Source organism: Schistocerca cancellata, chromosome 3 (genome assembly GCF_023864275.1).
Source record: "Schistocerca cancellata isolate TAMUIC-IGC-003103 chromosome 3, iqSchCanc2.1, whole genome shotgun sequence".
NCBI classification, from domain to species: domain Eukaryota; kingdom Metazoa; phylum Arthropoda; class Insecta; order Orthoptera; family Acrididae; genus Schistocerca; species Schistocerca cancellata.
In genome coordinates, this window is record NC_064628.1 from 791,594,215 (window position 1) to 791,619,054 (window position 24,840).

Below are 24,840 nucleotides of genomic sequence, written 5' to 3' on the forward strand. Positions count from 1 at the left end.
AGTTTCAGCTAGTAATAGCGAATACCCTGTTCTAGAATCACAAGAGGAGGAGGCATACTTGGAAAAGGCCGGGAGATACGGGAAGATTTCAATTAGATTACATCATGGACAGACAGAGATTCCGAAATCAGATACTGGATTGTAAGGCGTACCCAGGAGCAGATATAGACTCATATCACAATATAGTAGTGATGAAGAGTAGGCTGAAGTTCAAGACATTAGTCAGGAAGAATCAATACGCAAAGAAGTGGGATACGGAAGTATTAAGGAATGACGAGATACGTTTGAAGTTCTCTAACGCTATAGATACAGCAATAAGGAATAGCGCAGTAGGCAGTACGGTTGAAGAGGAATGGACATCTCTAAAAAGGGCCATCACAAAAGTTGGGAAGGAAAACATAGGTACAAAGAAGGTAGCTGCGAAGAAACCATGGGTAACAGAAGAAATACTTCAGTTGATTGATGAAAGAAGGAAGTACAAACATGTTCCGGGAAAATCAGGAATACAGAAATACAAGTCGCTGAGGAATGAAATAAATAGGACGTGCAGGGAAGCTAAGACGAAATGGCTGCAGGAAAAATGTGAAGACATCGAAAAAGATATGATTGTCGGAAGGACAGACTCAGCATACAGCAAAGTCAAAACAATCTTTGGTGACATTAGAAGCAATGGTGGTAACATTAAGAGTGCAACGGGAATTCCATTGTTAAATGCAGAGGAGAGAGCAGATAGGTGGAAAGAATACATTGAAAGCCTCTAAGAAGGTGAAGATTTGTCTGATGTGATAGAAGAAGAAACAGGAGTCTTTAGAAGAGATAGGGGATCCAGTATTAGAATCGGAATTTAAAAGGGCTTTGGAGGACTTACGGTCAAATAAGGCAGAAGGGATAGATAACATTCCATAAGAATTTCTAAAATCATTGGGGGAAGTGGCAACAAAACGACTATTCACGTTGGTGTGTAGAATATATGAGTCTGGCGATATACCATCTGACTTTCGGAAAAGCATCATCCACACAATTCCGAAGAGGGCAAGGGCTGACAAGTGCGAGAATTATCGCACAATCAGCTTAACAGCTCATGCATCGAAGCTGCTTACAAGAATAATATACAGAAGAATGGAAAAGAAAATTGAGAATGCGCTAGGTGACGATCAGTTTGGCTTTAGGAAAAGTAAAGGGACGAGAGATGCAATTCTGACGTTACGGCTAATAATGGAAGCAAGGCTAAAGAAAAATCAAGACACTTTCATAGGATTTGTCGACCTGGAAAAAGCGTTCGACAATATAAAATGGTGCAAGCTGTTCGAGATTCTGCAAAAAGTAGGGGTAAGCTATAGGGAGAGACGGGTCATATACAATATTTACAACAACCAAGAGGGAATAATAAGAGTTGACGATCAAGAACGAAGTGCTCGTATTAAGAAGGGTGTAAGACAAGGCTGTAGCCTTTCGCCCCTACTCTTCAATCTGTACTTCGAGGAAGCAATGATGGAAATAAAAGAAAGGTTCAGGAGTGGAATTAAAATACAAGGTGAAAGGATATCAATGATACTATTCGCTGATGACATTGCTATCCTGACTGAAAGTGAAGAAGAATTAAATGATCTACTGAACGGAATGAACAGCCTAATGGGTACACTGTATGGTTTGAGAGTAAATCGGAGAAAGACGAAGGTAATGAGAAGTAGTAGAAATGAGAACAGCGAGAAACGTAAAATCAGGATTGATGGTCACGAAGTCAATGAAGTTAAGGAATTCTGCTACCTAGGCAGTAAAATAACCAATGACGGACGGAGCAAGGAGGACATCAAAAGCAGACTCGCTATGGCAAAAAAGGCATTTCTGGCCAAGAGAAGTCTACTAATATCAAATACCGGCCTTAATTTGAGGAAGAAATTCCTGAGGATGTACGTCTGGAGTACAGCATTGTATGGTAGTGAAACATGGACTGTGCGAAAACCGGAACAGAAGAGAATCGAAGCATTTGAGATGTGGTGCTATAGACGAATGTTGAAAATTAGGTGGACTGATAAGGTAAGGAATGAGGAGGTTCTACGCAGAATCGGAGAGGAAAGGAATATGTGGAAAACACTGATAAGGAGAAGGGACAGGATGATAGGACATCTGCTAAGACACGAGGGAATGAATTCCATGGTACTAGAGGGAGCTGTAGAGGGCAACAAGAGGAAGACAGAGATTGGAATACGTGAAGCAAATAATTGAGGACGTAGGTTGCAAGTGCTACTCTGAGATGAAGAGGTTAGCACAGGAAAGGGATTCGTGGCGGGCCGCATCAAACCAGTCAGTAGATTGATGACCAAACACACATTATGTGGGGCCGACGTACGCCGCTGTGGTCATAGAAGGCGCCGTAACGGCTGTACGATACGTGAATGCCATCCTCCGACCAATAGTGCAACAATATCGACAGCATATTGGCAAGGCAATCGACTTCATGGACGACAATTCGCGCCCCCATCGTGGACATCTTGCGAATGACTTCCTTCAGGATAACGACATGGCTCGACTAGAGTGGCCAGAATGTTCTCCAGACATGGACCCTATCTAACATGCCTGGGATAGATTGAAAAGGGCTGTTCATGGACGACGTGACTCATCAACCGCTCTGAGGGATCTACGCATGGGGCGGGACAATATGGACCAACAGTGTCTTGATGGACTTGTGGATAGTATGCCACGACGAATACAGGCGTACATCATTGCAAGAGGATGTATACTGGATATTAGAGGTACCAGTGTGTACCGCATTCTGGACCACCACCTCTGAAGGTCTCGCTGTATAGTGGTAGAACATGCAATGTGTGGTTTTCATGAGCAATAAAAAGGGCAGAAACGATGTTTATGTTGATCTGTATTCCAATTTTCTGTACAGGTTCCGGAACGCTTGGAACAGAGGTGATGCAAAAGTTTTTTTGATGTGTGTATATGAGTGTACAATGTGCTCTAGGATCCTGCAATACGCGGACGTCAGCTGTGTGTGTCTTGAAAGCAGCCAATGCTGAGAACACGTGTCTCATTAGTGGTATGATATGATCTTTTGCAAATGTTTTGTGTAGTGGCGTGAGGTTCACGTATTGTTTTCGAGTATAATGACTTTTCTGGAGACTAGAAATCTACTCTGTAGGAATCAGCATGGGTTTCGAAAAAGACGGTCATGTGAAATCCAGCTCGCACTATTCGTCCACGAGACTCAGAGGGCCATAGACACGGGTTCACAGGTAGATGCCGTGTTTCTTGACTTCCGCAAGGCGTTCGATACAGTTCCCCACAGTCGTTTAATTAACAAAGTAAGAGCATATGGACTATCAGACCAATTGTGTGATTGGATTGAGGAGTTCCTAGATAACAGGACGCAGCATGTCATTCTCAATGGAGAGAAGTCCTCCGAAGTAAGAGTGATTTCAGGTGTGCCGCAGGGGAGTGTCATAGGACCGTTGCTATTCACAATATACATAAATGACCTGGTGGATGACATCGGAAGTTCACTGAGGCTTTTTGCAGATGATGCTGTGGTGTATCGAGAGGTTGTAACAATGGAAAATTGTACTGAAATGCAGGAGGATCTGCAACGAATTGACGCATGGTGCAGGGAATGGCAATTGAATCTCAATGTAGACAAGTGTAATGTGCTGCGAATACATAGAAAGATAGATCCTTTATCATTTAGCTACAAAATAGCTGGTCAGCAACTGGAAGCAGTGAATACCATAAATTATCTGGGAGTACGCATTAGGAGTGATTTAAAATGGAATGATCATATAATGTTGCAATGCTAAAACTCAAGTTTGTGCTTTCCACCTACGCAATCGAGAGGCCTATAGAAAACTTACAGTGGTTTGGGAAGATCAAGAGCTTGAACATTGTTTCTACCCCAAATATCTGGGTGTCACCTTAGATCGAACGTTGACCTACAGAAAACACTGCACTAACACTAAGCAGAAAGTTGCTGCTCGTAACAACATCCTGCGGAAGCTCACTGGCAGCGTTTGGGGTGCAGATCCCAAACTACTAAGAACATCAGCCTTGGCCTTGTGCTATTCCGCAGCTGAATACGCATGTCCTGTATGGTACAAGTCATCTCATGCAAAGCAGGTTGATGTGGCCCTGAACGAAACCTGCAGGACAGTAACGGGATGCCTCAAAGCTACACCTATTGATAAACTCCATAAACTAGCAGGTATTGCTCCTCCAGACATAAGGCGTGAAGTCGCAGCCAAACTTGAGAGACATAAAGCAGATCATAACACCGATCACCTGCTACATGGATACCAGCCACCAATTAGTAGACTCAAATCTAGGAGGAGCTTCATGAGAACTACTACACCCCTCACCGGTCGGACTGGAGCAGCCAGACTATCTCAGTGGACAGCAAAATCTGACAGTAATGATTGGATGACTCCTTCTGAGACCCTTCCTCCTGGTGGAAATCAAGTCTGGACAGTGTGGAAGTCTCTAAATCGGCTCAGGAGTGGCGTCGGACGAACTAAGGACAATCTGTTTAAATGGGGCTTCATGAAGGAATCTTCCACCTTGTGTGACTGCGGAGAAGAACAGACAACCAAACATTTAATTAACTGTCCTAGATGTCCTGTATCATGTTCCACACAAGAGCTTGTTGATGTTTCAGACAATGCTGCTGCCGTTGCACAATTTTGGGCTAATACCGTTTAGTTTGTTCTTTTATGATTTGACCTGATTTGTTATATTGTATATATTGTAAATATTGTTGTAATGTTTTTGACTCGAAATAAATAAATCATATAATGTTGATCGTCGGTAAAGCAGATGCCAGACTGAGATTCATTGGAAGAATCCTAAGGAAATGCAATCCGAAAACAAAGGAAGTAGGTTACAGTACGCTTGTTCGCCCACTGCTTGAATACTGCTCAGCAGCGTGGGATCCGTACCAGATAGGGTTGATAGAAGATATAGAGAAGATCCAACGGAGAGCAGCGCGCTTCGTTACTGGATCATTCAGTAATCGCGAAAGCGTTACGGAGATGATAGATAAACTCCAGTGGAAGACTCTGCAGGAGAGACGCTCAGTAGCTCGGTACGGGCTTTTGTCAAAGTTTCGAGAACATACCTTCACCGAAGAGTCAAGCACTATATTGCTCCCTCCTACGTATATCTCGCGAAGAGACCATGAGGATAAAATCAGAGAGATTAGAGCCCACACAGAGGCATACCGACAATCCTTCTTTCCACGAACAATACGAGACTGGAATAGAAGGGGAACCGATAGAGGTACTCAAGGTACCCTCCGCCACACACCGTCAGGTGGCTTGCGGAGTATGGATGTAGATGTAGATGTAGACGGCGAAGGAGTTGACGGGTGCCGAGACACACGTCGACTAGCATCTTGTATGCAATTTCCTTTACAGGTGCACTCAATTTTCTCAAGTTCCAACTAATCCACGCATTCCATTCGACTTCCCTTACATTGATTTTAAGTAATCACCACATTTCATATACCTTCTCAGCAGTACCTCTAAATCTGTTCTGCGTATTCTAGCCTTTTTCTCTTCCTTCTACTTTTCCCCTCTACTGCTCGTTCAGGCGACAGCTTAAGTACACCTAGATGCCGTAGCAGATCCCTATTAATCCTTCCATTCTTCCGGTAAGTATCTTCCACAGATTCCTTTCATCTCGTTTAGCTGAGCTACCGAATCATTCGTGGTGTAAATTACTGGCCTCCTGTACACCAGAATTGTGACGAAGGAGACTGTGTGAGACGTGGATGGGCTCGGAGAGTGATTGTGCGTGTCCGGGCAGGTGTTCGTGCCGCTGCTGTCGAACCCGGGCAACAGCCGCGCGTGGCCCAAGGTGGTGGCCCAGGACATCCAGCGTCACGTGCACTCGCTGCAGAGCACCGTCTACCAGGTGCGCGGACAGGTCAGCGGACACACCGTGCTGCCGCTGCCCGTCGGCGTCGACCGCGTGCACGAGGCAGAGCGCGCGCTCGTCTCCAGGTAACCTCTCTTCACTACTAACTAGCTGACCGCCCCCTTAAGGGGAGAAGAAAGGCAAGTAAGCATCAAAAATTCGATTTTTAGATTTTAGCTTATTTGAAATGCCCGGTCTTTCCTGCTTGAAACAGGTTTTGTTTTATATAACTACGACAAATTTTTCGTGAGATATGATGAGTTTCCTGACTCTCTGTACAATCTGACATTTGAATGCCACGCCTTCCTTTTTGCGCCATGCAGAGATATCGCACAGTATTCTTTTACTTCTTGTATATTATTTCATGCCCGCGCCGCGCGGGATTAGCCGAGCGGTCTGGGCGCTGCAGTCATGGACTGTGCGGCTGGTCCCGGCGGAGGTTCGAGTCCTCCCTCGGGCATGGGTGTGTGTGTTTGTCCTTAGGATAATTTAGGTTAAGTAGTGTGTTAACTTAGGGACTGATGACCTTAGCGCTTAAGTCCCATAAGATTTCACACACATTTGAATTTTTTTTTTTTTTCATGCCCGCCCGGTTGGCCGTGCGGTCTAACGCACGGCTTTCCAGGCGGGAAGGAGCGCCTGGTCCCCGGCACGAATCAAAAAATGGTTCAAATGGCTCTGAGCACTATGGGACTTAACTTCTGAGGTCATCAGTCCCCTAGTACATATAACTACTTAAACCTAACTAACCTAAGGACATCGCACACATCCATGCCCGAGGCAGGATTCGAACCTGCGACCGCAGCGGTCGCGCGGCCGGCACGAATCCGCCCGGCGGACTTGTGTGTCCGATGAGCCTGCCAGTCTGTGGATGGTTTTTAGGCGGTTTTCCATCTTCCTCGGCGGGCTGGTTCCCCTTACTCCGCCTCAGTTATACTATGTCGGCGATTGCTGCGCAGCCGGCCGATGTGGCCGTGCGCTTCTGGGCGCTTCAGTCTGGAACCGCGTGACCGCTACGGTCGCAGGTTTGAATCCTGCTTCGGGCATGGATGTCCTTAGGTTAGTTAGGTTTAAGTAGTTCTAAGTTCTAGGGGACTGATGACCACCGATGTTAAGTCCCATAGTGCACAGAGCCATTTTGATTGCTGCGCAAACTAGTTCTCCACGTACGCGTACACCACCATTACTCTACCACGTAAACATAGGGGTTACAGTCGTCTGGTGTGAGACATTCCCCGGGGGGTCCACCGGGGGCCGAACCGCACAATAACCCTGGGTTCGGTGTGGGGCGGCGGAGGGGTGAAGTGGACTGCGGTAGCCGTCGTGGGGTTGTGGACCACTGCGGCTGCGGTGGGGATGGAGCCCCTCCGTCGTTTCTAGGTCCCCGGTTAACATGCAATACAATACAATACAATATTATTTCATGCTCCTATTGTTTTATCGCTTCAATGTTTCCTACCCTGTATATACTATCGATACTCGTTTTTCCGATCGTGTTTGTTATTGTTTTCTGGCGTTAATGGTTGTATGTCATTTGGAACCGGTTACCTAAAGCTGACAACCCTCAAATTTGGTGTTTATGATGCTATTTTATGCTTCAATGATGGTGTAATTAGAAAACTGGATGTTTTGGAATTATTGGGCATAAAATCTAGTGAAAATACTGCAAAATCCTTGGTGCAAACAGATGAAGAGAGAATCCGCAAAGCAGACATTGCTAATTTAAAATGCACAAAAGAAGCCAGACAGGAAAGAAGAGGGACATAGGGAAGAAAAGAAGATCAGTATGATTCAGATGATGCTCAGTATGGTTTAGGAAAATATTAGTGGTAAGTAATTCTCATCAATAACTATACTAGAATTGCAGTATTGAACTTTAAACGGATTTTTCTCAAAATTACAGTTTTTTTTTACTTTGTAACCTCCCCACAAAATTAAAATAAATAATTATAATGAATATGATTCTAATTTTTGTGTATCCTCAGAACAAAATAGATTCCGATTTATAACCTCCACATAAAATTTGTTTGCCATTTAACGTACCCACAAAATTCTTTTCTCATCTAATGTAAGCTCGAAACAGAAAAATTCCTAAACCTCGTAATAAAAAATAGATTCAGTAACCTGGTAAATTTTGGACGACAGCAGTGCTGCGTCATGGCCCTGTAAGATCATTCTGAATAAAAAAAGGAAAAATGCTTACCTCAGTAAAATTGTCGAATATATCTGCTCTTACAATAAATTTTCCCGGCACAGCTCTGTGTAATGCTGGCCGATAGATTGGTCATTTATGAAAGGAAGCAACTGATTTTTCTTTTGCAACAGTCGGAATGATCATGGATTGGAGAAATTAGTAAATTCTTTAAATTGAAATGAATGCTTGTTAGAAATTACTTTATATGACAAAGATTAAAACATTTCTAAAACATTTACATGGGAGTTCAGATAACATTACTAGATATGCGCGAGGCTGATTTTTACCTTATACAATAATACTCAGGCTCCGGCATCGCTGTACCGCGACCGGGCCAGCCAACACGATACACCAGACCAGACCAGAGCAGACTCCAGACTAGCGACAACTTACTGCTACAGCTACACAGTTCCTACTCAGTCAACACTACTCTCTGGTCAACGATTCTCTTATACCTTGCATATCGCAGGCAGCGCATGAGCAATACATCGAAATTACATCTGCTCGGACGTCTTACATAAAACTACATCTGCATTACATCTGCTCGGACCTCTTACATAAAATTACATCTGCTCGGACCTCTTAAAAATTTCAGGTACCATTATTTGTTAAACTAATGGGGTTAGACACATGAAATTTGGTCAATTTGTACTGCAAATGGTAATAAGTTATTACAAGTAAACTGAGAACCACCAAACAATCAGAAACTGTTTTATACTAATTAATGTACCAAAAAAAGTTAAATTTTTCCTTAAAAGCCATAAGACGTATTATGTTCATTTTACTCAGCCGTGAATTGATGTTTGTTGTTTTAAAGAAAAAACTGTTCATTGGTTCGAGGTTCAAATGGCTCTGAACACTATGGGACTTAACTTCTGAGGTCAACAGTCCCCTAGAACTTAGAACTACTTAAACCTAAGTAACCTAAGGACATCACACACACCCATGCCAGAGGCAGGATTTGAACCTGTGACCGTAGAGGTCGTGCGGTTCCAGGCTGTAGCCGTTCGGCCACCCCGGCCGGCTTGGTTCGAGGAATAAAGTGTGTATGTTCTTGTATAACTAAGAGTAAATTGCCTCGGCCCCTTTCCACAACCTGATACGCTCTGTTCTGCGAAACCAGATTTCAGTTAGGTAAGTTTTCAGCCCATCTCAGATGATAAAAAACGGTCGTCAACTGATAAAAAGACCATCTTCAATTATGTCTATGTTAAGTGGCGAACAATAAAATTTCCGATTAAAATATCCTCTTGTCGGCTTGTGTCAAGCAACAAAATGCCCTTCATAGATGTTATTCAGCGAAGTACTGGGGCCTATAGTAACAACAGCCAACACGCTCATGTGCCCGGACAGCAGCCGCAGTACATGCTTCGAAGGCACCTGCGACGCTCGTAACGTATGCTGTCAGCTGCTATGATGCTGGCGAACATACACGAGCGCGTCGGCTGTTGTCACAACAGGCCCCTATACTTCCCTGAATAACATCTGTGGCCGGCCGCTGTGGCCGAGCGGTTCTAGGCGCTTCAGTCTGGAACCGCACGACCGCTACGGTCGCAGGTTCGAATCCTGCCTCGGGCATGGATGTGTGTGATGTCCTTAGGTTAGTTAGGTTTAATTAGTTCTAAGTTCTAGGCGACTGATGACCTAAGGTGTTAAGTCCCATAGTGCTCAGAGCCAATAACATCTATGAGGGGCATTTTGTTGCTTGACATAGGCCGACAAGAGCATATTTTAATCGGAAAGTGTACAGTTCGTGACTTAACGCTGACATGACATTCTTGGAGACAAACAAAAACTGTTAGTAACAGTTTTCCGGAAAGTGTTAATTCGCACTGAGCAGTATACGAGTGCGCAAGCCCACAAATACGAAGCAGCTACCACGATGGAAGACCAAAATGACAAGCAGAGGATCGAATCAAGATATATATCAAATGTTCGATTCATGTGTGTTCGAATGTTATACAGAAGTTAGAAACAATGGACATGTTGTTACTACACGAGCACTGTGATAACGGGCAATGACTGCAGCAGCCTCATTAGTATCACATAGTTTGGAATTCAGTGCATCGAACACCTGGGAACATTCATAGGGAAACAGAATTCTGCAGCATTTTGTCACCAAGTACAGCAGCGCCAATGATAAGCCTCCATTTGATGAACTAATGGGAACAGTAAGATTCTTTCAACTTCAAACTCCCAGTACAATTCTTGAATTTAACCCTAGTTTTGTTAAAAGTAGCGATTAAAGAGAAAGTATCACGTCTCTAGTAAGATAACGTTATCTTTTGAAGTGAGAATCTTACAAAAATAACTGTCAACCAGTTGAGACAAATCTGTCGTCACGTTTTGGATGAAGTTTTACGACCTTACGTAAAATGTAGCCGCTTTGTATATTATTAAAGCTATCTCTCGTTATACGACGGTCTGGTTGTCGATGAAACCGGAATATCGACGTGTTAGAAGTAATTCCGTCAAAGTGTATACTTTTACTGACAGGTGAAAAAATACATTCCTCCATTACAGAAGTGCTCTATTCTCATCCCACAGCCAACTGAAGCGATGCAAGTAATAAAATATACGCCTGGATTAGTAATCAATCGCAGCCTCCAGTTTTCGAGAAAATGCTTTGATATGTTTGGTTTTGCCATGAAATTATCGCCAGATCGCGAGGTTTTTAGCAACGTTAACGAAGTTGCTTTTCCTAATGATATTTACACTAAACAATGTGACTGTGGCTTTCGTGCCTCGCGCGTTGCTGACGGTGCCTCGATTTTTATGCTTTGAACAGTTTTATAATAGATATCATCCTAAGGAATATACTGGTACTCTTGATGTATAAAAGCAAATATCAAAGCAAAAATTAATATACTGGAATTTATATGTATTTAATTTTCATTACTATTAGTTACATAACATTACGTAACATTTGTGATGATAAAATCTAATTTCAGTAAGATTTGAAATACTTATTTCTTTCGTAAAAAGTTCCATTGTATCTCGACATCAGTAAAATATTGATCCCATTGAAGTTGCATACTTCTGCGACAATAAAACGAAAAAGATGACAATATAAGATCAGATTTGAACACGAAGTACAAAAATTCGAAACTGTGCTCCTAGTTACTACCGTGCCAGCTCGGTTGGTATAGCACCGCGCTTGCGAATTGAAGCAGTAGCATCAAGACTTTGTCATTTTCTCGGAAACTATTGAGTCTTACCACCAAGCACAAAATAAGTGTCCATTTTCACCCTTCTTTCACCAAGCGGAGTTTCGACTGTGTCAGTGAGTAACCTATTTCGGGCCCCGCTTGTCAGTATTCATTCCACTCCTTTATGATTTCCAGTGTCATCCTACCATTTTTCATTAGGTCGTCATATCTTGGACTTCTCCACAGATATTCCCTGATTCCCCTTCTATCTGTTCACAAGGCTACATGTCCCACCCACTTCCGTTAAATTTTCATTAGAGCACAAATACGACGACCACTCCAGTTTGTTGTCTTATCCATTTGCTTATTTTCCTGTCTTACTGAGTAATTTTCATGGCGCTTCTCTCCACTTGTAAGTAAGGAACTCCCGAGTTTCAGTGATTTTTACATTAACAGCTCATATCCGAATGCCGTAAGTAAAAACTGGTCGTATGCACTGACTATGTTCTCCGTTTCAGACACGTCGGATTTTCATTTTGAAAACTATTTGGTTCACCAAAGGCATTACAGGCAACTGTCAACTTGTTCACCGAGCAAGAAGGCGCGGTGGTCACACTAGATTGCCATTCCAGGGAACTACAGTTCATATTCCCGACAGGCCATCCAGGTTTAGATTTTATGTGATTCCCTAAATCTCTTAAGGCAAATGCCGGGATGGTTCCTTTGTAAAGGCATGGCCGATTTCCTTCCCAGTCCTCTCATATCTGAGCTTGTGCAAAGGACTATAAACACTGATCTTTCCTCCTTTTTTTCAAATGGTTTCAAGACTACATTTCCAATCTGTACTATTTTCTTCTCAGTATGTTGATTACATATTGTCCTGTTATTATTACAACCGATTTCCAGCCCTACTTTCAGTCTTGTTCTACTAAGCTCATTCTTTATTTGTTGAAATTTTTCTGCACTAGAAGCAAACAACGGCATTTTATCAGTAAAGGTACGATGGTTCAATTATGATCAATTAACGTGTTTTTACGCAATTAAAAATCTGAAACCTCATTCTGAGTGAGCTATCAGATTTGTAAACAACAAATAACTAAGCTAACTACGCTCAGTTCGAAGGACTGTGGACACAAACACAGTTGCAGTACCGTAAATAATACACATTTATTTAAACAACAATTACAATTATCCAAATCTGTAAGAACGTCAGCATTACACTACCAAGAACTAATTCCCTGTTGTCAGCCCAAACAAATTCTGCTCATCACGTCTTTCATACGAAGCCCATCGTCGACAGAATGCGTCGGTTTGTCTCTTGTTTCAAACGAAATGATGTTTAATTCGTAATTTTACGTGGCCATTCGGTAGAGCTGTCTCAAATTAGTCTAGTGCAGTATTCGATTTATCGATATGTATTAACAGGGGCAGTAAAACGTGGGGCATAACGAGTACGCCAGCAGCGACTGAGCAGCGCGCTTCTGTGTGACGGTGGCAGTCAGCGCGGGGCAGTACGGCGCTATCGCTGCTGGAGTACTTGTTATTCCTTGCGTTTTACTGCCTCTGTTAATACATATCGATAAATCGAATATTGCAATAGACTAATTTGAGACAGCTCTACCGAAGGAGTACGTAACATGTGGTTTTAAAAATCATTTTGTTTATGATGTGAAACGAACCAACGATATATATATATATATATATATATATATATATATATATATATATATATATATATATATTGAGTCACCTAACATTACCGCTGGATATATTTCGTAAACCACATCAAATACTGACGAATCGATTCCACAGACCGAACGTGAGGAGAGGGGCCAGTGTAATTGGTTAATACAAACCATAAAAAAATGCACGGAAGTATGTTTCTTAGCACAAACCTACGTTTTTTTAAATCGAACCCCGTTAATTTTGTTAGCACATCTGAACATATAAACAAATACGTAATCAGTGCCGTTTGTTGCATTGTAAAATGTCAATTACATCCGGAGATATTGTAACCTAAAGTTGACGCTTGAGTACCACTCCTCCGCTGTTCCATCGTGTGTATCGGAGAGCACCGAATTACGTAGGAATCCAAAGGGAACGGTGATGGAGCTTAGGTACAGAAGAGACTGGAACAGCACATTACGTCCACATGCTAACACCTTTTTATTGGTCTTTTTCACTGACGCACATGTACATTACCATGAGGGGGAGGTACACGTACACACGTGGTTTCCGTTTTCAATTACGGAGTGGAATAGAGTGTGTCCCGACATGTCAGGCCAATAGATGTTCAATGTGGTGGCCATCATTTGCTGCACACAATTGCAATCTCTGGCGTAATGAATGTCGTACACGCCGCAGTACATCTCGTGTAATGTCGCTGCAGGCTGCCACAATACGTTGTTTCATATCCTCTGGGGTTGGTCATTTGTCGGTGCATTTTATCGCTGTGGCATGCCGATTGGGCTGCACTTACGGACAACAAGCTTCGGGCCTTGAAACCTCTTCCCGCGGCTTGGACGTCCTCCTCCCGCCCTTCTCGGCGGGAGGAGGTCGTTTTGGCCCGGTTACGAATTGGACACTGCCGGTTCAGCCATCGCCATCTGCTGACGGCTGCGCCGGCGCCGTTCTGCCCATGTGGGCAATTGGTGATGGTCCGCCACATTTTAACGTCCTGTCCAGATTTTAACACACTGCGTCTTGATCTTGGCCTGCCATGTACTCTAGATGCCATTTTAGCGGATGACCCACGAGCAGCTGGGTCAACTTGACAAACCTCTCTAAGGACATTTGATTATGCTGTTTTATTAATCCTATGCCAGTCAGTCTGTCTTTTATCGTGTTTTCCCTTTTAGTTGCTGTTTTAAAATTGTGCCTCGTGGTGCATTCCTAACGTAGTCTGGGCGCTAATGACCATTGAAGTTGTGCGCCCTAAAACCACAAAAAAAAAACCTCTGGGATTGTAGGCACATCACGGCACACATTCTCCTTTAACGTACCCCACAGAAAGAAGTCCAGAAGTGTAAGATCAGGAGAAAGGGCTGGCCAATTTATGCGTCCTCCACGTCCTATGAAACGCCCGTCGAACATCCTGTCAAGGGGCAGCCTAGTGTTAATTGCGGAATGTGCAGGTGCACCATCATGCTGATACCACATACGTCGACGCGTTTCCAGTGGGACATTTTCGAGCAACGTTGACAGATCATTCTGTAGAAACGCGATGTATGTTGCAGCTGTTTGGGCCCCTGCAATGAAGTGAAGACCAATGAGGTGGTCGCCAATGATTCCGCACCATACATTTACAGTCCACGGTCGCTGCTGCTCTACCTGTCTGAGCCAGCGAGGATTGTCCACGGACCAGTAATGCATGTTCCGTAGATTCACTGCCCCGTGGTTTGTGAAACCCGATTCATCGGTAAACAGGTAGAACTGCAACGCATTCTCTGTTAATGCCCATTGACAGAATTGCACTCGACGATTGAAGTCATCACCATGTAATTGCTGATGTAGCGACACATGAAACGGGTGAAAGCGGTGACGATGCAGTATGCGCATGACACTACTTTGACTCAGTCCACCGGCTCTCGCAATGTCCCGTGTACTCATGTGTGGGTTCATGGCAACAGCAGCTAACACACCAACTGCACCCGCTTCTCCTGCGACGGGCCTGTTACGGACCCGTTTGCGTGCTACGACCATACCTGTTGCATACAGTTGGCGGTAGATGTTTTGCGATGTGCGGCACGTTGGATGCTCTCTGTCCGGGTACCGTTCTGCATACACCCTGCAGGCTTCAGCTGCATTTCGTCGACACTCGCCATAGATGAGTATCATCTGCGCCTTTTCAGAGTTCGAATACACCATGGTCACAGTTCCTACAACACTACACTATCACAGACGTCTGGTAACACGGTGTACTACAGTTGGTCTGCGTGCGGAGACGAATGCAAAATAACAATAGCAGCAAGCGCTACATGCGGACACTGCGACAGCTAGCCCAAACCACAACAGTGCACTACAGCCACACTCGTAAACACGGTCGTCATCGTAAACATGTCCCTGCAGATGCTGCTCGCCGACCGTGGCCCGTGTTTAGCCGGCCGTGGTGGCCGAGCGGTTCTAGGCGTTTCAGTCCGGAACCACGCGACTGCTACGGTCGCAGGTTCGAATCCTGCCTCGGGAATGAATGTGTGTGATGTCCTTAGGTTAGTTAGGTTTAAGTAGTTCTAAGTTCTAGGGGACTGATGACCTCAGATGTTAAGTCCCATAGTGCTCAGAGCCATTTGAACCATTTTTTTTTTTTTTTTTTGGCCCGTGTTTGTTACAACACGCAACTGAACGTCGGAGGTTTCAAGTGTCAACTTTAGATTACAATATCTCCGGATGTAATTAACATTTTACAATGCAACAAACGGCACTGATTACGTATTTGTTTATATGTTCAGATGTGCTAACAAAACTAACGTGGTTCCATTTAAAAAACCGTAGGTTTGTGTTAAAAAACATACTTCTGTGCATTTTTGTATGGTTTGTATTAAACAATTACACTAGCCCCTCTCCTCACGTTCGGTCTGTGGAATGGGTTAGTCAGTATTTGATGTGGTTTACGAAATATATCCAGCGGTAACGTTAGGTGACTCACCCTATACACCAGGTGATCAAAAAGTCAGTATAAATTAGAAAACTGAATAAATGACGGAATAATGTAGATAGGTAGGTACAAACTGACACACATGCTTAGAATGACATGGGGTTTTATTAGCACCAAAAAAATACAAACGTTCAAAGAAGTCCGACAGATGGCGCTTCATCTGATCAGAATGGCAATAATAAGCATAACAAAGTAAGACAAAGCAAAGATGATGTTCTTTACAGGAAATGCTCAGTATGTCCACCATCATTCCTCAACAATAGCTGTAGTCGAGGAATGATGTTGTGAACAGCACTGTAAAGCATGTCCGGAGTTATGGTGAGGCACTGGCGTCGGATGTTGTCTTTCAGCATTCCTAGATATGTCGGTCGATCACAATACACTTGCGACTTCAGGTAACCCCAAAGCCAATAACTGCACGGACTGAGGTCTGGGGACCTGGGAGGCCAAGCATATATATATATATATATATATATATATATATATATATATATATATATATATATATATATATATATATATATATATATATAGCACATACATATATAAGTGCAGATACAAAAGAACAAGCGTCCTTGGTCTAGGATATATCAAAAACTCCTTTGCCTACAGCGGCGGCGACGTGGTGGACCTGTACCTGAAGAGCGCCATTGAGGGCGTCATCATAAAGTGGGCGACGCAGATCAACGACGTGCTCAGCGAGGACTCGTCACAAGCCTTTGGCGCCGGCCACCACCCCACACCTTCCGCAGGTAGGTGCTGTCAGTTTGTCCTGCCGTGTTGTGGTGGAATGTTCCTCTGACACTTCAGTGTGATCGGTGCTCGCCCCTGAAAACGAGGAAACAAAATTAATTTTTCTTACAAATTTTTTTTTCATGGCTGTTTCCACTGAGAAACTTATCGGGATGGCACAGAGTTAGCGTTTATATCTATGGAATTTTGTATTTATTCTATTGGTACGTTTTGCGCAATAATGTAAGTCAAATGTCAATTCATTTGCGGAATGAACTCGTAGAAAAGATCTAGTTGTGGCGCCTTTGACTAGTAGTCAAAACGTTATGACTCCCGGATTCCATCTCAGCCACTGATTAAATTATGAATAAAAACCATAAGCAATGGTGGCCGAAGACTTTTGAAGACTTCTGTTATAAGGAGTCATCTTCGTTTTGCCTTGTCAAAGGTCTGGGCTCCCTCCCACCGTATGGGTGGGAAACTGCCCGTAAAGGGCGGAGGAATCAGCAGTGATCAACAGAATGAGGATGCAGTAGGCAAAGCAAACCAATGCCTTAAAGACACATAATGTATATTCACACTAGATGTGGTTTGTAACTGAAAAAGTCTCATGGTGATCTCTCTACTGGCAAAAAATTCCGTATTAGTTTCATATTCGGATCTCCGAGAGAAGACTGTCAAGGGGAAGATGACCAACAAATGGGTAATGTTCTACGAGTCGGAGCACGGGACGTTAGTAGTTTGAATGTGTATGGAAGCTAGAAAATATGAAAAGAAAAGTGCGGTGGTTCCGTCTCGATATAGTGAGGGCCAGTGAAATCTAATGGAAAGAAGTTAAGGATTTCTGGTTATACGAATAAAGGGTTAATATCAGGAACAGCGGAAAATCGTATTTTTCCTTATGCATGGAAAGGTAGGACAAAAATCAAGCTACTGTGAACAGTTCAAAATCGACAGCAAAACGATGCGGACAACAATAGTCAAAGTACGAGGACACATGCCGAAGTCACTAGCAGAAGATGAAGAAATGGAGAAAGTATATGAGGATGTTGAACAAGTAATTCAGTACGTAAAGGTTGATAATAATCTAACAATCATAAGGGATTAGAATGCGGCTGTAATACGATGTTTGCTCAGAAAGTAATGCACCGCATTTTTTTCCTCAGCCGAAAACAATATTACGAATGCGAAATGTTGCGCATGTATTACTTGAAGCCTTCTGAATGAGTCCGTCAAGTTTCCGTCACTTCCGACAGATAGCGTAGCTGCAGGACAGTTTCAAAATGGCGTTGTAGACGACGTACGTTACAAGCAACGTACCGTTATTGAATTTCTCACTGCAGAGAAAGAAACTATGGGGAATATTCACAAACGTTTGTGCTAAGTCTATGGGGCATCTCGTGTCGACAGAAGTACAGTTAGTCGGTGGGCACGGCGGGTGAGGTCATCAGAAGGCGGTTCGGCGGAGCTCCACGTTTTGCAGCGGTCGTGGAGACCATCCCATCCACGGCTGTCACACGTGACGCGTTGTAGCTAGCTGATGTTATTCGCGAGGACAGACGCATTACGACTTGGCAGTTGGCGCCGAATCTGTCATTCAGCAAAGGAAGTTCACACAGTGAAGCACTGGCTCCACCACCAGGACAAGGATTGGTACTGACAGGACATACACGCCCTTGTTTCGTGCAGGAGGGAGGCCATAGAATGAAAAGTTGGATGTGTAGATGAAACACCATTCTTTCGTGTGTGTAATTCTCATTATGTTCAATAAAGAATTGTTGAAGGAAAAAAAATGCGGGCATTACTTTCTGGGCATCCCTCGTAGAAGAAATATACGGCATATGGGCTTGGTATTATAAATGAGAGAGAAGAAAGGTTAAGTTCTGCAATAAATTTCAGCTTGTATTAGTGAACACACTGTTCAAAAACAGTAAGAGCAGGAGGTATAGTTGGAAAAGACTCGGGTAAACGGGAAGACACCAGCTGGACTACGTCATAATCAGACAGAGATTTCAGGACATTAGATTGTAAGCAAATATAGGCTCAGATCACAAGATAGTAATATCGGAGAGTAGACGTAAAATTAAGAGAATCGTCTAGAAGAATCCATGTAGTAAAAAATGGGGTATTGAACTAATGAGGAATGAGATGCATTTACTTTAAGACTGTAGCTACATCGGTAATGAATACCACAGAGGGCAGTTCAGTTGAAGAGGAACAGCAATGACAGATGTTGAACAGGCAGATATAGGTACGAGGAAGGCAACTGCAAATAAAGCTTGGGTAACCGAAGAATACTTCAACTGATCGACGAAAGATAGAAAAGAAAAATCTTCAGGGAAAGGGAGGAATAATCAATGTCAATCACTTAGAAATGAAATAAATAGGAAGTGCAGAGAAATAAAGACAAAATGGATGCAGGAAAAATGTAAAGAAATCGAAAGAGAAAGGGTCGTTGGAAAGACTGATTCAGCATATAGAAAATCAAAACCAATCTTCGCTTAAATGTAAAAGAAAGGCCTCAACATTGCAGTGGGAATTCCACAGGTGAACGCAGAGGAGAGAGCGAATAGGTGCAAAAAGTACGCTGAAGACATTTACAAGAAAACGATTGTCTGATGACGTGATAGAAGAATAAATGTGACTCGTTATGCAAGAAACGGGCTTCAGTATTAATCAGAGCTGCGGCCAAATAAAACAGAAATGACAGTTAACATTCATTCGGAATTTCTGGTATCATAGGGGGAAGTGGTAACCGACAATTCGAGTTGGTATATAGGCTATATGAGACTGTAAACACACCATGAGACTACCGGGAAAATATCATCCACACAATCCCGAAAGTAGCAAGGTCATGTAAGCGCGAGAACTATCACACAACCAATTTAACATTTCCTGCATACAAGTTGCTGACAATAATAAGATACAGAATAATGGAAAAGAAAACTGAGGAACTATAAATAACGAGCAGTTTGGCTTTGGGAAAGGTAAAAGGACCTGAGAGTCAGTTCTGATATTGAGCTTGATAATGGACGTTAGACTGAAGACAAATACTCGAAATACACGTATGTAGGAATGTAAACGTAGGAAAAGCATTCGACAATGTGAAGGGGTGCAAGAGGTTTACACTTTTGAGGAAAATAGAGATAAGCTTTGCGGGACGACTGGTGATGTGCAATATGCATAAGAACCAAGAGGGAAAAATAAGATTTGAATATCAAGAAGTGCTTGGCTTAGAAAGGTTGTAAGGCAAGGTTGCAGTCTTTCACCCCTTCTGTTCAGTCTGTACATTGAAGAAGCAATGATAGGAATATAAGAAAGGTTCAAGGGTTGGATTATAACTCAAGATGAAAGGATGTCAGTGTAAGATTTGCTAATGACATTGCTGTCCTCAGTGAAAATGAAGAAAATTACATGATCCGTTGAATGGAGTGATAGTCGAACGAGTACAGAGTGTAAAAAAAGAAAGGCAAAAGTAATAAGGTGTAGCAGAAATAAGATCAGCGATAAACTTAAACATCAAAACTGGTGACCGAGAAGTAGACGAAGTGAAGGAGTTCTACTACCTTGGAAGAAAAATAACACATGACGCACGAAACAAGAAGGATATATAAAGTATACTAGGAAAAGAGGATATTCCTGGCCAAAAGAAGTCTACTAGTATCAAACATAGACGTTAATGTGAAGAAGGCATTTCTGAGGATGTATGTTTGAAACAAAGCGTTGTACGGCGCTGAATCATGGATTGTGGGAAAAAAAGAGAACAGAGCATTTGAGATGTGCTGTTATACAAGGGTGTCGAAAATTAATCGAAGAAGAAAGGAACATATGGAAAATGGGAACATGATTGTTGTGTGCGGATGCGAGCTGGGTTGAGGACACTCTTCTTTCAGCTCCAGGCTGTGTTGGCTTCAGTTACTAAGCTTGAAGCTAAATGGGATAGGAATAATTGTTGTGGGCCGGTCGTGAGGATCCAACGGACGTCCAGCATGACCCAAGAATCTGCCGATAGGTCCGCTCCGGTGGCCAGTCCAATTACTGCTCGCATTGTAGTTGACCCGTCACTCGTGGTAAATTGTGAGGTCGCCTCAGGGCGTGGCAGGCTGCAAAAGACTTCCCAGGAAACCGAACGTAAGGCCTCCCCAGTTAGTCTGACAAACAGTTTTCAGGTGCTATCTGCAGCTGATGATGTCCCTCCGCCAGATACAGTCGCTGTTTCAGAGAAAACCTCTCAGCCTGAAAGATCCGAGCAGTCAGAGAATGTGGAATTATTGATAGCTGGGAGCTCTAACGTTAGGCGCTAGGCGCCTTTGTGGCCCTTAGGGACATGGCTGCCAAAGGGGGAGGGGAGGGGGAAACCCAGAGTGCACTCTGTGTGTGTACTGGGTGGAGTCATTGCAGTCTTGGACTGAGTCCTTCTGGATGCTGTAGACTACAAGGTGCAACCAACTGCAGGTGGTGGCTGACGTCAGTACCAATGATGTGTGTGGCTTTGGATCGGAGGAGATTCTCTCTGGTTTCGAGTGGCTATCTGAAGCTGCCAGTCTTACCTGCAAGATGAAAGCAGAGCTCATCATTTGCACCATAGTCGACACGACCGATTGCGAACTTCTGGTACACAACCGAGTGGGCAGTCTGAATCAGAGTCTCAGACGGTTCTGCGACCTTGTAGGCTGCAAATTCCTTGACCTGCGCCATAGCGCGGTGGGGTTTCGGGTTCCTCTAAATAGGTCAGGAGTCCATTACACGCAGGAGGAGGCTATATGGATAGCGGGGGCTCTGTGGCGTGGATTGCAACGTTTTTTAGTTTAGTGGGTCTCGGGGAAACACAAAAAGGGCTTCAGTCTCAAAGAGTGCAGGACGAAAGCAGGAACCATCGGTATAACAGTTGTAAATTGTCGTAGCAGTGTTGGGAAAGTATCAGAGGTCAAAGCGCTCATAGAAAGCACTGGTGCTAAAATAAACGTAAATGTCGTGTGACTAGGGCCTCCCGTCGGGTAGACTGTTCGCCGGGTGCAAGTCTTTCGATTTGACGCCACTTCGACGACTTGCTCGTCGATGGGGATGAAATAATCATGATTAGGGCAACACAACATCCAGCCCCTGAGCGGAGAAAATCTCCGACCCAGCCGGGAACCGAATCCGGGCTCTTAGAATTGACCTGTCTCACTGACCACTCAGCTACCAGGGGCGGACAGCACTGGTGCTGAAATCATTTTAGGTACTGAAAGGCCAGAGATAAATTCAGCCAAAATTTTTGCGAAGAACCTAAACGTGTTCAGAAAGGATACGCTAAATACAGTTAGTGACGACATGTTTGTTGCTGTTAGTAGCTTATCTCGAAGCGAAATTGAAGTAGATAGTTCCTGTCATTTTTGGCAACCGGAATAAAATAATAATTGGATCCTTTTACGGATCACCCAAATCAGATGATACAACTGCTGAGAGATTCAAAGAAAACTTGAATCTAGTTTCAAACACGTACTCATAGAATTATAGTTGATGGTGACTTCAATTTATCCTCGATGTGTTGGCGAAAATGCATGTTTAAATCCGGAGGTGCACATAAAACATCATCCGAAATTGTGCTAAACGCATTCTCTGAAAATTATTTCGAGCAGTTAGTTCATGAGTCCACTCGAATAGTAAACGGTTGTGAAAACACACTCGTGCTCTCAGCAACAAATAATCATGAACTAATAACGAGCATCTAAAGGAATACAAGGTAGCGAGACTGGAAACCGTAATTGCCAAATCCACCAAAAATAAGCGAAAAATATAACTATTCAAAAAAGTAGATAAAAATTCGCTTGACGCCTTCCTGAGAGACAATCTCCACTCCTTCCAAATAAAGAGAGTGTAGACCAGATGTGGCCTAAACTCAAAGAAATAATATCGACAACAGTTGAGAGATTTTTACCTAACTAGTATCGCCAGTGGTCGAAATTTGGAATACGTTTCACATAAATTTTCTCAGCATGTTATAGTCTTAGGTGGAGATTTCAATTTACCAGATATAGACTGGGACACTCAGATGTTTAGGACGGGTGGTAGGGACAGAGCATCGAGTGACATTATACTGAGTGCACTATCCGAAAATTACCTCGAGCAATTAAACAGAGAACCGACTCGTGGAGATAACATCTTGGACCTACTGATAACAAACAGACCCGAACTTTTCGACTCTGTAAGTGCAGAACAGGGAACCAGTGATCATAAGGCCGTTGCAGCATCCCTGAATATGGAAGTTAATAGGAATATAAAAAAAGGGAGGAAGGTTTATCTGTTTAGCAAAAGTAATAGAAGGCAGATTTCAGACTACCTAACAGATCAAAACTAAAATTTCTGTTCCGACACTGACAATGTTGAGTGTTTATGGAAAAAGTTCAAGGCAAGCGTAAAATGCGTTTTAGACAGGTACGTGCCGAGTAAAACTGTGAGGGACGGGAAAAACCCACCGTGGTAAAACAACAAAGTTAGGAAACTACTGCGAAAGCAAAGAGAGCTTCACTCCAAGTTTAAACGCAGCCAAAACCACTCAGACAAACAGAAGCTAAACGATGTCAAAGTTAGCGTAAGGAGGGCTATGCGTGAAGTGTTCAGTGAATTCGAAAGTAAAATACTAGGTACCGACTTGACAGAAAATCCTAGGAAGTTCTGGTCTTACGTTAAATCAGTAAGTGGCTCGAAACAGCATGTCCAGACACTCCGGGATGATGATGGCATTGAAACAGAGGATGACAAGCGTAAAGCTGAAATACTAAACACCTTTTTCCAAAGCTGTTTCACAGAGGAAGACCGCACTGCAGTTCCTTCTCTAAATCCTCGCACAAACGAAAAAATGTCTGACATCGAAATAAGTGTCCAAGGAATAGAAAAGCAACTGGAATCACTCAACAGAGAAAAGTCCACTGGACCTGACGGGATACCAATTCGATTCTACACAGAGTACGCGAAAGAACTTGCCCCCCTTCTAACAGCCGTGTACCGCAAGTCTCTAGAGGAACGGAAGGTTCCAAATGATTGGAAAAGAGCACAGGTAGTCCCAGTCTTCAAGAAGGGTCGTCGAGCAGATGCGAAAAACTATAGACCTATATCTCTGACGTCGATCTGTTGTAGAATTTTAGAACATGTTTTTTGCTCGAGTATCATGTCGTTTTTGGAAACTCAGAATCTATTATGTAGGAATCAATATGGATTCCGGAAACAGCGATCGTGTGAGACCCAACTCGCTTTATTTGCTCATGAGACCCAGAAAATATTAGATACAGGCTCCCAGGTAGATGCTATTTTTCTTGACTTCTGGAAGGCGTTCGATACAGTTCTGCACTGTCGCCTGATAAACAAAGTAAGAGCCAACGGAATATCAGACCAGCTGTGTGGCTGGATTGAAGAGTTTTTAGCAAACAGAACACAGCATGTTGTTATCAATGGAGAGACGTCTACAGACGTTAAAGTAACCTCTGGCGTGCCAACAGGGGAGTGTTATGGGACCATGGCTTTTCACAATATATATATAAATGACCTAGTAGATAGTGTCGGAAGTTCCGTGCGGCTTTTCGCGGATGATTCTGTAGTATACAGAGAAGTTGCAGCATTAGAAAATTGTAGCGAAATGCATGAAGATCTGCAGCGGATAGGCACTTGGTGCAGGGAGTGGCAACTGACCCTTAACATAGACAAATGTAATGTATTGCGAATACATAGAAAGAAGGATCCTTTATTGTATGATTATATGATAGCGGAACAAACACTGGTAGCAGTTACTGTAAAATATCTTGGAGTATGCGTGCGGAACGATTTGAAGTGGAATGATCATATAAAATTAATTGTTGGTAAGGCGGGTACCAGGTTGAGATTCATTGGGAGAGTCCTTAGAAAATGTAGTCCATCAACAAAGGAGGTGGCTTACAAAACACTCGTTCGACCTATACTTGAGTATTGCTCATCAGTGTGGGATCCGTACCAGATCGGGTTGACGGAGGAGATAGAGAAGATCCAAAGAAGAGCGGCGCGTTTCGTCACAGGGTTATTTGGTAACCGTGATAGCGTTACGGAGATGTTTAACAAACTCAAGTGGCAGACTCTGCAAGAGAGGCGCTCTGCATCGCGGTGTAGCTTGCTCGCCAGGTTTCGAGAGGGTGCGTTTCTGGATGAGGTATCGAATATATTGCTTCCCCCTACTTATACCTCCCGAGGAG

At 43.3% G+C, this 24,840-nt stretch overlaps 1 protein-coding gene across 1 annotated transcript in view; it reads left to right on the forward strand.

The window, feature by feature from the left end:
- Positions 1 to 24,840, forward strand: part of LOC126176568 (dynein beta chain, ciliary) — a 790,269-nt gene that overhangs the window by 53,407 nt on the left and 712,022 nt on the right. The window contains exons 4-5 of the mRNA XM_049923728.1: positions 5,800 to 5,996; positions 16,520 to 16,659. Coding sequence (XP_049779685.1) covers positions 5,800 to 5,996; positions 16,520 to 16,659 — 337 coding nt within the window. The remainder of the gene's footprint in view (positions 1 to 5,799; positions 5,997 to 16,519; positions 16,660 to 24,840) is intronic.